At 41.0% G+C, this 14077-nt stretch overlaps 1 protein-coding gene across 3 annotated transcripts in view; it reads right to left on the bottom strand.

Moving 5' to 3' along the window:
* Nucleotides 1–14077, bottom strand: part of LOC139761788 (solute carrier family 2, facilitated glucose transporter member 8-like) — a 36775-nt gene that overhangs the window by 930 nt on the left and 21768 nt on the right. For all 3 annotated transcript variants that reach the window (XM_071686225.1, XM_071686224.1, XM_071686227.1), the window contains 4 exons: nt 5993–6143; nt 4764–4910; nt 3573–3676; nt 1–1404 (listed from right to left, as the gene is read on the bottom strand). The exon at nt 1–1404 is cut by the window's left edge and continues 930 nt beyond it. In XM_071686225.1, coding sequence (XP_071542326.1) covers nt 1168–1404; nt 3573–3676; nt 4764–4910; nt 5993–6143 — 639 coding nt within the window. In that variant the 3' untranslated portion in view covers nt 1–1167. The remainder of the gene's footprint in view (nt 1405–3572; nt 3677–4763; nt 4911–5992; nt 6144–14077) is intronic.

The following is a 14077-nucleotide window of genomic DNA, read 5'->3' as shown; positions in this document are numbered from 1 at the left end:
GAGTTACAATATGCATTTCTCTTATGGCTCTGAGTTATAATACATATTTCTAAATAGATCTACAGAAGTGCTGGTATTTATAGAAATGTCATTCATGAATCAATCAGTGTAGTACACAGAAATCAGATAGATATATGAAACGATTTCTCAACACATCCCAAAAACTCCCTATGCACAAATGGATAACTACACTAACTATGTAAGATTTGAGAGGCAGATAATTCCCCTCTCACTAAAGATATTTTCAACTACTGGACAAATTATTGAGGAACAAGAATGAACAAAGAAAATCAACGAAGTTGAAATAAGTAGGTTCCATTTAACATACAAAACTTTGTGCCTACATAATGAAGAAAAATGTTATCACTTAACGTATAGATTAACTCAGTGCTTAGATAATGCATAACAACAAGAGTAATGTCGTAGGTAAACAAAACTAAGATATACAAAGAAAACAGATTTCACCGAACCATATATATAATGGAGTATATGTGGCCCTACCTAGGTTATCCTCGACACCTGAAGGTGTTACAGATTATTTCGGTTGGTGGATGATATACTGTAGCTTGAGGTTAACGACCTTAATGACCCAGCCAGTTCAGAGGCCTAATAACCAAACAACCATCCAATCCAAACTTAACTTCCTCCTGTATAAGATAGTAAGAAATGTCTCATCATCAACATAAGAAATGTCTCATTATAATCATAAAAAAGTCATTATAAACAAAAAATGTCTCATTATAAACATAAATGTCTCATTATAGACATAAGAAATATCTCATTATAACAAGAAATGTCTCATTATAAACATTATGTTTGTGTTTTTCTTCGGTGTCAATGAGACAACCTACTCTCCAGGGGCCGTTTTTGAAACTGTAGGTAGGTGGCGGGTAAGAAACTACGGGGCGCTCAGTAGATTTCAAGGCGCTTGATTTGAAAATACAAGAACAGTAGAAAGGCATTAACTTTCTCAAGAACCTTCACCTATATACCAGCTTTCCATAGAAAGGCATTAATTATTTCTAGAACAACTACTTATATAGAACAATAGAGAGGCGCCTGGTTCATTGACCCTCCCCGTGTGGCCTGACGGGGGTGGTGGTCACACGGTGTGCTCTAGCACCTGGTTCATTGACACTCCCCGTGCGGCCTGAAAGCGGGTGGTGGTTATACTGTGTGCTCCAGCGCCTGGTTTACTGCCCCTCCCCGTGTGGCCTGATGTGGGTTGGTGATCCTACTAGCACAGATATTTAAGGATATAATTGTTGATGTACTTCTGAAGTCCTCCCTGATCTCCTGTAAGGTCTTGCCTCTTGTTTCGGGAACCACCAGAAGGGTGAAGGCCAAGGTTAGCAGACAAACCCCGCTGAAGAGCCAGAAGACGCCATGCTCCCCAAGGGCCTCCTGCACGGATCATGGACGATTGTGACAAGATACGGTATCTTTATTGTCAAATTACGTGCATGATACAAATGAAATTTTTTTAGGCTATAAGCTCAATTCAAGGTTAAACCGTTTAAGAACTATACAAGAAAAATTATAAGATATTGCTTAAAGGTACAACATAAAATATCACATGAATAATCATCTATTGCTCTCAAAAGCCATATCACAGAGGAGTTAGCACAGGGTCTTCAGATGGTTAAGCAGTAGAATGGTTTGTGGTACAAATGATTTCCTGAATGTATCGGCGGTGCGCTGTATAGGCAGAGACAGTCTTCTTCCTGACCTTAACAATACATAGTGTTGGTGTACATGATGACGGGTTGCATCTTGCATGATCATCTACATCTGCTTCATTACACATTCCTGATGCAGTATATCTAATGTTGTACGTAGTGTTTGCTCCCAATTTCCTAACTGTTTTAACCATTTTATCAAGTTTATTTCTATCTTTATTGTTTAGCTTGCCATATCAGACGGTAATTGAAAAAAAAAAATTCTTCAGTTGACCTATAAAGAAATAAAGTATCGTGTTGTCTGTATATAGACCATTTAAGATACGCACAAGTGCAATCTTTGATTACATTTCTTATACACCATATCAATATTTGCACCACCTTTCCACTGGTCATCTATGATAAAGCCTAGATACTTATACTGACTCATTCTCTACATTTTTGTCTTCAGTCATAATCAAATCAGGTACAGACACGTAATTTTTCCCCTGAAATCTATCATCATCTCTTTAGCTTTCTTTACATTCAAGTGCAGATAATTTGTTTTACACCACTCAACAATACAAGTAATCTGTGCAACATAATCATTACAAATATCATCTTTAATTTTTCCTATGATTACTGTATCATCAGCATATTTCAGAATAATGCACTTGCTAAAAACACGTCTACAACCATCAGTATACAAACCAAGTGGGGAACATAACACACCCCTGGAGTACACCTGTATTGGTCAAAAATATGTTGGACTTAACGTTATCAGTAAGTTACAGTTTACATCCATCCCTGACAATTCATTTAACAAAATATGTGGCTGAATTGTATTAAAGGCAGAGCTAAGATAAATGTATGAAATTCTTGCTTGTGAGTTATGTCTGTCTAAATATTTGCTGATCTCATCGATGAGAGTCAGAATTACATCCTGCACACACCTTATCTGCACCATACACAAACTGCAGTGAATCTCTAAAATTATCTATGCTATTACACAAATAGTTTGTCATTATGTCTTCAAGACATTTCATGATATTTGACGTTAAAACAATAGGTCTAATATCGTTAAACAGTTTAGGAAATGAGATTTTTGGCAATTGGCTTATTTCTGACAATATCCAAATGTCAGGCACCACTGCCCCTTGATCTAGTGAGTCGTGAAATAGTAGCTGAAGTATGTGTGATGATGCCAGTCGTTCAGCACAACACTGTAGTGCCTTGGCTGGCACACCATTTGGTCCCGTAGCCTCTTCAGGCCTAATATGATTCAGTGAAGGACCGCAATATATGTTTGTACGATATCACAATTCTTTTATCATTTTTTCTTGAATAACCAACATAACATTACTGCAATCTTCACTGGATAATTTCTTTCAAATCTTACAAAAAATGAATTCATATCGTTTATATATGTATGTGTTATGTACAGTTTGTATGGACGGTTACTCACCACCAGCTGTGTATGTAGGACGTTAGGATGACGGCTGTTCACTAAGACTGGCAAAAGGATGAAACTGACGTTAACTCACCTTCATATTCAACTCCAAGAAGATGGTGACTTACCTGGAGGAGCAGGAAGATGGTGACTTACCTGGAGGAGCAGGAAGATGGTGACTTACCTGGAGGAGCAGGAAGATGGTGACTTACCTGGAGGAGCAGGAAGATGGTGACTTACCTGGAGGAGCAGGAAGATGGTGACTCACCTGGAGGAGCAGGAAGATGGTGACTTACCTGGAGGAGCAGGAAGATGGTGACTTACCTGGAGGAGCAGGAAGATGGTGACTTAGCTGGAGGAGCAGGAAGATGGTGACTTACCTGGAGAGGCAGGAAGATAGTGACTTACCTGGAGAGGCAGGAAGATAGTGACTTACCTGGAGAGGCAGGAAGATAGTGACTTACCTGGAGAGGCAGGTAGATGAGAGTGATAGTAAAGGCAGCCATCCGACTCAACATGGTTACCACGCTACCACCAGCTTCCTTCACCTCATACGGAAGTACCTCGCCTATCATAACAGGAGAGACAATATGTATATATATATATATATATATATATATATATATATATATATATATATATATATATATATATATATATATATATATATATATATACATATATACATAATGTGGCAGTTGAGGGAAATATTGGTATACATGGGGTGTTCAGTGTTGTAAATGGAAATGGTGAAGAGCTTGTAGATTTATGTGCTGAAAAAGGACTGGTGATTGGGAAAACCTGGTTTAAAATGAGAGATACACATAAGTATACGTATGTAAGTAGGAGAGATGGCCAGAGAGCGTTATTGGATTACATGTTAATTGATAGGCGCGCGAAAGAGAGACTTTTGGATGTTAATGTGCTGAGAGGTGCAACTGGAGGCATGTCTGATCATTATCTTGTGGATACGAAGGTGAAGATTTGTAGAGGTTTTCAGAAAAGAAGAGAGAATGTTGGGGTGAAGAGAGTGGTGAGAGTAAGTGAGCTTGGGAAGGAGGCTTGTGTGAGGAAGTACCAGGAGAGACTGAGTACAGAATGGAAAAAGGTGAGAACAAAGGAGGTAAGGGGAGTGGGGGAGGAATGGGATGTATTTAGGGAAGCAGTGATGGCTTGCGTAAAAGATGCTTGTGGCATGAGAAGCATGGGAGGTGGGCAGATTAGAAAGGGTAGTGAGTGGTGGGATGAAGAAGTAAGATTATTAGTGAAACAGAAGAGAGAGGCATTTGGACGATTTTTGCAGGGAAATAATGCAAATGAGTGGATCTTTCAGCTTGACATCTCTGCAGTTGCCTTTGTCTCCCCATGGTTAGTATTGTGGGTGTGCACTATCTTCCTGGGGACCAGTTATCTTCGGTATTAGCTAGCGGTTGCACTAAGTGCGCCTGTTCACTTGTTTCATTAAACAAGATTCATGTTCGCTGATCTGGGGTCCCCAAACCAAGTTGACACAAGAGGAACACCCAGTTCTCTGAGATAGATTTTTGAATGACCTTATTACCTTGTGAGAACGTGCCGGAGGTAAGATGATGATAGAGGATGAAAATGTTGTGTTATGGACGTGACAACATCAGCTGAAGAGTGGAACCACTGACCCATCATAAGCCAGGGCACCGGCCCCAGACCCAAGGAGAAGGCAGCCAGTAAGAGGATGAGGGAGGAGAGCGGCAGCCAACCTAGCCATTCGGCCGTCCACACTCTGCCCTCCGTCATGCGTAACCAGAAGTACACTCCCAGACTTCCTGCCAACAACATATTATTTTTAGTTGACATGCAGGATGATGAGCCGCCATTACTGGCTGACACCAACAATATTCTCACCATAATGGCTGAAACCATCCGTTACTTTCACCATATTGGCTGACACCATCCGTTACTTTCACCATATTGGCTGACACCATCCGTTACTTTCACCATATTGGCTGACACCATCCGTTACTCTCATAACTGGCTGACACCAACTATTACACTCATCATGTAGGCTGATGACATCCATTGATATCACCATATTGACTTACATCAACCGTTACTCTCACTATACTGCCTGACATCAACCGTTACTGTCACCGTACTGCCTGACATCAACCGTTACTGTCACCGTACTGCCTGACATCAACCGTTACCGGCTAATATCAACTACATTGTTCAGTAATGCAACCATTTCTCCTGCAACTTTCATGTTCGTACCTCCAATATTACGAGCACAATCTTCCTGCTGAATTATATAATAATAATAATTGTATAGCATGTATATAATAATAATGATAATAATAATGGTATAGCGTGATATTTTCCCGAAAATATTTCATCTCAACAGTGAGTAACTTATGTCCTGTTAAGGAATGGATGAATTTTTAGCATCTGTGTCATGTGTCTGACAACTTCCTCAGCATATCTACCGTATAGGAACAGACAGATAGACAGACAGACATGCTGACAAACAGACAGACAGAGTGGCAGGAGCGCCTTTTTATGGAATAGTTTTGGTGGGTATTGTTGGCGCAGACTTATGTGATGGCATTGTTAATAAAGAAATATTTAATGGACATGATGATACAGAGATATCTTGTGGGCAATTTTGGTACAGAGATATTTAGTGGGCATCGTAGGTACAAAGATACCTAGTGGGCAATGTTGGTGTAGAGATATTTGGTAGATAATGTCTGGAACGAGATCATTGCATAATGTAAAATATATTTGTGTTGGAGTCATTTCTTTCTACAACAAAAGCTGAGATATATGTGGTAGTAGCAGCACGGAAGGGAAAGAATACAATTCTATGACGCGGTATAATGACAAGGAGGAAGTGACCGGCACAACTGACCTGTAGACAAGGTCATGAGAGCAGCAGACATTAGTAGTAGTGGCCTCCTTCCTACCCTGTCCATGATGAGAGCAGCGCCAGCTGTGGCCACTACCTGCACAAGGCCCACTACCAGGGCGCCGCTGTCCTCAGAGTAAGCGAACCCAGAGTCCTGCAAGATACATAAGGGAAATCTTATATGTAAGTATAAGGCAAATCTTATATATAAGTATAAGGGAAATCTTACATATAAGTATAAGAAATATATATACATATATATATACATATATATATATATATATATATATATATATATATATATATATATATATATATATATATATATATATATTCTTTTCTTTCTTTTAAACTATTCGCCATTTCCCGCGTCAGCGAGGTAGCGTTAAGAAGAGAGGACTGGGCCTTTTTTGGAATATCCTCACCTGGCCCCCTCTGTTCCTTCTTTTGGAAAATTAAAAAAAAAACGAGAGGGGAGGATTTCCAGCCCCCCGCTCCCCCCCCCTTTTAGTCGCCCTCTACGACACGCAGGGAATACGTGGGAAGTATTCTTAATCCCCTATCCCCAGGGATAATATATATATATATATATATATATATATATATATATATATATATATATATATATATATATATATATATATCCTTCTACAACACGCAGGAAATACGTGGGAAGTATTCTTTCTCCCCTATCCCCATATATAAAAGCCATGTGATGTTTCCTGACACAATTATTCTGTCCCTAATATCATATCATTACTGGTAAAATACAGATCATATTCCTAAGCTTCAAAGTTTAATGCATCTTCTGTTTGAGTCAGGAACAATTAAATTATCACTTATTCATATTTATCATACATAATTGCTATTTCCCACATCAACTAGGGAGTGCCAGGAAACAGACGAAGAATGGCGCATCCACTCACATACACACATATATACATATATACAAAAAAAAAAAAAAAAATATATATATATATCCACTCCCAGATATCTAAAACACTTCACTTCCTCCAGTTTTTCTCCATTCAAACTTACCTCCCAATTGACTTGTCTCTCAATCCTACTGTACCTAATAACCTTGTAATTTTTTTTTTTTTTTTTATACTTTGTCGCTGTCTCCCGCGTTTGCGAGGTAGCGCAAGGAAACAGACGAAAGAAATGGCCCCCCCCCCCATACACATGTATATACATACGTCCACACACACAAATATACATACCTACACAGCTTTCCATGGTTTACCCCAGACGCTTCACATGCCTTGATTCAATCCACTGACAGCACGTCAACCCCGGTATACCACATCGCTCCAATTCACTCTATTCCTTGCCCTCCTTTCACCCTCCTGCATGTTCAGGCCCCGATCACACAAAATCTTTTTCACTCCATCTTTCCACCTCCAATTTGGTCTCCCTCTTCTCCTCGTTCCCTCCACCTCCGACACATATATCCTCTTGGTCAATCTTTCCTCACTCATTCTCTCCATGTGCCCAAACCACTTCAAAACACCCTCTTCTGCTCTCTCAACCACGCTCTTTTTATTTCCACACATCTCTCTTACCCTTACGTTACTCATTCGATCAAACCACCTCACACCACACATTGTCCTCAAACATCTCATTTCTAGCACATCCATCCTCCTGCGCACAACTCTATCCATAGTCCACGCCTCGCAACCATACAACATTGTTGGAACCACTATTCCTTCAAACATACCCATTTTTGCTTTCCGAGATAATGTTCTCGACTTCCACACATTCTTCAAGGCCCCAGAATTTTCGCCCCCTCCCCCACCCTATGATCCACTTCCGCTTCCATGGTTCCATCCGCTGCCAGATCCACTCCCAGATATCTAAAACACTTCACTTCCTCCAGTTTTTCTCCATTCAAACTCACCTCTCAATTGACTTGACCCTCAACCCTACTGTACCTAATAACCTTGCTCTTATTCACATTTACTCTTAACTTTCTTCTTCCACACACTTTACCAAACTCAGTCACCAGCTTCTGCAGTTTCTCACATGAATCAGCCACCAGCGCTGTATCATCAGCGAACAACAACTGACTCACTTCCCAAGCTCTCTCATCCCCAACAGACTTCATACTTGCCCCTCTTTCCAAAACTCTTGCATTTACCTCCCTAACAACCCCATCCATAAACAAATTAAACAACCATGGAGACATCACACACCCCTGCCGCAAACCTACATTCACTGAGAACCAATCACTTTCCTCTCTTCCCACACGTACACATGCCTTACATCCTCGATAAAAACTTTTCACTTTTTAAGGGTATTGGATTACTAACAATCGAATAGTCGTTTCCCTGTTGGGGGCGATCATAACCTCGCAGTTAGAGTTCCCAGCTATCACGCAAATGGTACGGGGTTCGAATCTTTGCATATATGTATATATATATTATCATGTACTCTCCTAACATCTTGTTTAAATTTAAAATCTTATATTATTTTGTCCTCCATACTATGCACAACTGCCTCTCTGCCACGTTGGAACCAGATCGTTCTGCGTTCATTCAAGTCCTTGTTGCTTCGTCTCACTTTGACTGAGACAAGCCGGGCTTCATACCCACTCCTTATATATCGGTGCCGATGCCTTCCACGGCAGTCTCAACCCAGACGGCATCCTGAGGTGTAGTGGCTCTTCCCCGAGGTGTGGTGGTGTGGTAGGGGAGCGTAACGATTTTTTTTATATAAGTCAAGCTGCCTTTGTGGTTAAATGCACTTATGGTTGTATTAACATAGTTTTATGTTGTGTGCTGGGAAATTGCTTTTTGATTTGTGGTTAATTAGTTATTATACTTGCTGTTACTTTTATGTTTGATTAATAATACTGATCATTGTCAACCTGGGCTCATTCTACACCTGTAATTTTTCAGTCATTCATGACGGGTCTTCTCCTCGCAGTATAACCTAGACAACAGTGCTCTATATCGACCATCACCTTCATTACTGAGAGCTAGATTCGTTATAATATATATATATATATATATATATATATATATATATATATATTATTTTTTTTTTATTATTATACTTTGTCGCTGTCTCCCGCGTTTGCGAGGTAGCGCAAGGAAACAGACGAAAGAAGTGGCCCAACCCCCCCCCCCCCATATACATGTATATACATACGTCCACACACGCAAATATACATACCTACACAGCTTTCCATGGTTTACCCCAGACGCTTCACATGCCTTGATTCAATCCACTGACAGCACGTCAATATATATATATATATATATATATATATATATATATATATATATATATATATATCTCATTATATATTCGCTTTGTCACTGTCTCCCGCGTTAGCGAGGTAGCGCAAGGAAACAGACGAAAGAATGGCCCAACCCACCCACATACACATGTGAGACATATACCTATGTACATAATTCATACTTTCTGTCTTTATTTATTCCCATCGCCACACATGGAATAACAACCCCCTCCCCCCTCATGTGTGCGAGGTAGCGCTAGGAAAAGACAACAAAGGCCAGTCAGTCTCTAGCTGTCATGTAATAACGCCCGAAACCACAGCTCCCTTTCCACATCCAGGCCCCACAGAATTTTCCATGGTTTACCCCACACGCTTCACATGCCCTGGTTCAGTCCATTGACAGCACGTCGACCCCGGTATACCACATCGTTCCAATTCACTCTATTCCTTGCACGCCTTTCACCCTTCTGCATGTTCAGGCCCCGATCACTCAAAATCTTTTTCACTCCATCTTTCCACCTCCAATTTGGTCTCCCACTTCTCGTTCCCTCCACCTCTGACACATATAACCTCTTGGTCAATCTTTCCTCGCTGATTCTCTCCATGTGACCAAACCATTTCAAAACACCCTCTTTTGCTCTCTCAACCACACTCTTTTTATTTCCACACATCTCTCTTACCCTTACATTACTTACTCGATCAAACCACCTCACACCACATATTATCCTCAAACATCTCATTTCCAGCACATCCACCCTCCTACGCACAACTCTATCGATAACCCACTCCTCGCAACCATACAACATTGTTGGAGCCACTATTCCTTCAAACATACCCATTTTTGCTTTCCGAGATAATGTTCTCGACTTCCAAACATTCTTCAAGGCTCCCAGAATTTTCTCCCCCTCCCCCATCCTATGATTTACTTTCGATTCCATGGTTCCCTCTGCTGCCAGATCCACTCCCGGATATCTAAAACACTTTACTTCCTCCAATTTTTCTCTTCAAACTTGCCTTCCAAATGACTTGACCCTCAACCCTACTGTACCTAATAACCTTGCTCTTATTCACATTTACCCTTAAGTTTCTTCTTTCACACACTTTACCAAACTCAGTCACCAGCTTCTGCAGTTTCTTACATGAATCAGCCACCAGCGCTGTATCATCAGCGAACAACAACTGACTCACTTCCCAAGCTCTCTCATCCCCAACAGACTGAATACTTGCCCCTCTTTCCAAAGCTCTTGCATTTACCTCCCTAACAGCCCCATCCATAAACAAATTAAACAACCATGGAGACATCACACACCCCTGTCGCGAACCTACATTCACTGAGAACCAATCACTTTCCTCTCTTCCCACACGTACACATGCCTTACATCCTCGATAAAAACTTTTCACTTTTTAAGGGTATTGGATTACTAACAATCGAATAGTCGTTTCCCTGTTGGGGGCGATCATAACCTCGCAGTTAGAGTTCCCAGCTATCACGCAAATGGTACGGGGTTCGAATCTTTGCATATATGTATATATATATTATCATGTACTCTCCTAACATCTTGTTTAAATTTAAAATCTTATATTATTTTGTCCTCCATACTATGCACAACTGCCTCTCTGCCACGTTGGAACCAGATCGTTCTGCGTTCATTCAAGTCCTTGTTGCTTCGTCTCACTTTGACTGAGACAAGCCGGGCTTCATACCCACTCCTTATATATCGGTGCCGATGCCTTCCACGGCAGTCTCAACCCAGACGGCATCCTGAGGTGTAGTGGCTCTTCCCCGAGGTGTGGTGGTGTGGTAGGGGAGCGTAACGATTTTTTTTATATAAGTCAAGCTGCCTTTGTGGTTAAATGCACTTATGGTTGTATTAACATAGTTTTATGTTGTGTGCTGGGAAATTGCTTTTTGATTTGTGGTTAATTAGTTATTATACTTGCTGTTACTTTTATGTTTGATTAATAATACTGATCATTGTCAACCTGGGCTCATTCTACACCTGTAATTTTTCAGTCATTCATGACGGGTCTTCTCCTCGCAGTATAACCTAGACAACAGTGCTCTATATCGACCATCACCTTCATTACTGAGAGCTAGATTCGTTATAATATATATATATATATATATATATATATATATATATATATATTATTTTTTTTTTATTATTATACTTTGTCGCTGTCTCCCGCGTTTGCGAGGTAGCGCAAGGAAACAGACGAAAGAAGTGGCCCAACCCCCCCCCCCCCATATACATGTATATACATACGTCCACACACGCAAATATACATACCTACACAGCTTTCCATGGTTTACCCCAGACGCTTCACATGCCTTGATTCAATCCACTGACAGCACGTCAATATATATATATATATATATATATATATATATATATATATATATATATATATATCTCATTATATATTCGCTTTGTCACTGTCTCCCGCGTTAGCGAGGTAGCGCAAGGAAACAGACGAAAGAATGGCCCAACCCACCCACATACACATGTGAGACATATACCTATGTACATAATTCATACTTTCTGTCTTTATTTATTCCCATCGCCACACATGGAATAACAACCCCCTCCCCCCTCATGTGTGCGAGGTAGCGCTAGGAAAAGACAACAAAGGCCAGTCAGTCTCTAGCTGTCATGTAATAACGCCCGAAACCACAGCTCCCTTTCCACATCCAGGCCCCACAGAATTTTCCATGGTTTACCCCACACGCTTCACATGCCCTGGTTCAGTCCATTGACAGCACGTCGACCCCGGTATACCACATCGTTCCAATTCACTCTATTCCTTGCACGCCTTTCACCCTTCTGCATGTTCAGGCCCCGATCACTCAAAATCTTTTTCACTCCATCTTTCCACCTCCAATTTGGTCTCCCACTTCTCGTTCCCTCCACCTCTGACACATATAACCTCTTGGTCAATCTTTCCTCGCTGATTCTCTCCATGTGACCAAACCATTTCAAAACACCCTCTTTTGCTCTCTCAACCACACTCTTTTTATTTCCACACATCTCTCTTACCCTTACATTACTTACTCGATCAAACCACCTCACACCACATATTATCCTCAAACATCTCATTTCCAGCACATCCACCCTCCTACGCACAACTCTATCGATAACCCACTCCTCGCAACCATACAACATTGTTGGAGCCACTATTCCTTCAAACATACCCATTTTTGCTTTCCGAGATAATGTTCTCGACTTCCAAACATTCTTCAAGGCTCCCAGAATTTTCTCCCCCTCCCCCATCCTATGATTTACTTTCGATTCCATGGTTCCCTCTGCTGCCAGATCCACTCCCGGATATCTAAAACACTTTACTTCCTCCAATTTTTCTCTTCAAACTTGCCTTCCAAATGACTTGACCCTCAACCCTACTGTACCTAATAACCTTGCTCTTATTCACATTTACCCTTAAGTTTCTTCTTTCACACACTTTACCAAACTCAGTCACCAGCTTCTGCAGTTTCTTACATGAATCAGCCACCAGCGCTGTATCATCAGGTGATAAATTGAGTGCGTAAGACAAGGGAGCAAATGGGAACTTCAGTGAAGGGGGCTAATGGGGAGGTGATAACAAGTAGTGGTGATGTTAGAAGGAGATGAAGTGAGTATTTTGAAGGTTTGTTGAATGTGTTTGATGATAGAGTGGCAGATATAGGGTGTTTTGGTCGAGGTGGTGTGCAAAGTGAGAGGGTTAGGGAAAATGATTTGGTAAACAGAGAAGAGGTAGTAAAAGCCTTGCGGAAGATGAAAGCCGGCAAGGCAGCAGGTTTGGATGGTATTGCAGTGGAATTTATTAAAAAAGGGGGTGACTGTATTGTTGACTGGTCGGTAAGGTTATTTAATGTATGTATGATTCATGGTGAGGTGCCTGAGGATTGGCGGAATGCTTACATAGTGCCATTGTACGAAGGCAAAGGGGATAAGAGTGAGTGCTCAAATTACAGAGGTATAAGTTTGTTGAGTATTCCTGGGAAATTATGAGAGGGTATTGATTGAGAGGGTGAAGGCATGTACAGAGCATCAGATTGGGGAAGAGCAGTGTGGTTTCAGAAGTGGTAGAGGATGTGTGGATCAGGTGTTTGCTTTGAAGAATGTATGTGAAAAATATTTAGAAAAACAGATGGATCTGTATGTGGCCTTTATGGATCTGGAGAAGGCATATGATAGCGTTGATAGAGATGCTTGGTGGAAGGTATTAGGAATATATGGTGTGGGAGGTAAGTTGCTAGAAGCAGTGAAAAGTTTTTTATCAAGGACGTAAGGCATGTGTACGCGTAAGAGAGGAAAGTGATTGGTTCTCAGTGAATGTCTGTTTGCGGCAGGGGTTCGTGATGTCTCCATGGTAGTTTGATTTGCTTATGGATGGGGTTGTTAGGGAGGTAAATGCAAGATATTGGAGAGAGGGGCAAGTTTGCAGTCTCTTATGAATGAGAGGGCTTGGGAAGTGAGTCGGTTGATGTTCACTGATGATACAGCGCTGGTGGCTGATTCGGGTGAGAAACTGCAGAAGCTGGTGACTGAGTTTGGTAAAGTGTGTGAAAGAAGAAAGCCGAGTGTAAATGTGAATAAGAGCAAGGTTATTAGGTACATTAGAGTTGAGGGACAAGTAAACTGGGAGGTAAGTTTGAATGGAGAAAAACTGGAGGAAGTGAAGTGTTTTATATATCTGGGAGTGGATTTAGCAGCGAAGGGAACTATGGAAGCGGTAGGGTGGGGAGGGGGCGGAGGTTCTGGGAGCGTTGAAAAATGTGTAGAAGGCGAGAACGTTATCTCGGAGAGCGAAAATGGGTATGTTTGAAGGAATAGTGGTTCCAACAA

The sequence above is a fragment of the Panulirus ornatus genome, chromosome 42 (genome assembly GCF_036320965.1).
Source record: "Panulirus ornatus isolate Po-2019 chromosome 42, ASM3632096v1, whole genome shotgun sequence".
Taxonomy (NCBI): domain Eukaryota; kingdom Metazoa; phylum Arthropoda; class Malacostraca; order Decapoda; family Palinuridae; genus Panulirus; species Panulirus ornatus.
The sequence above is the reverse complement of the archived record's forward strand: the minus strand, read 5'-3'. Positions and strand labels throughout refer to the sequence as shown.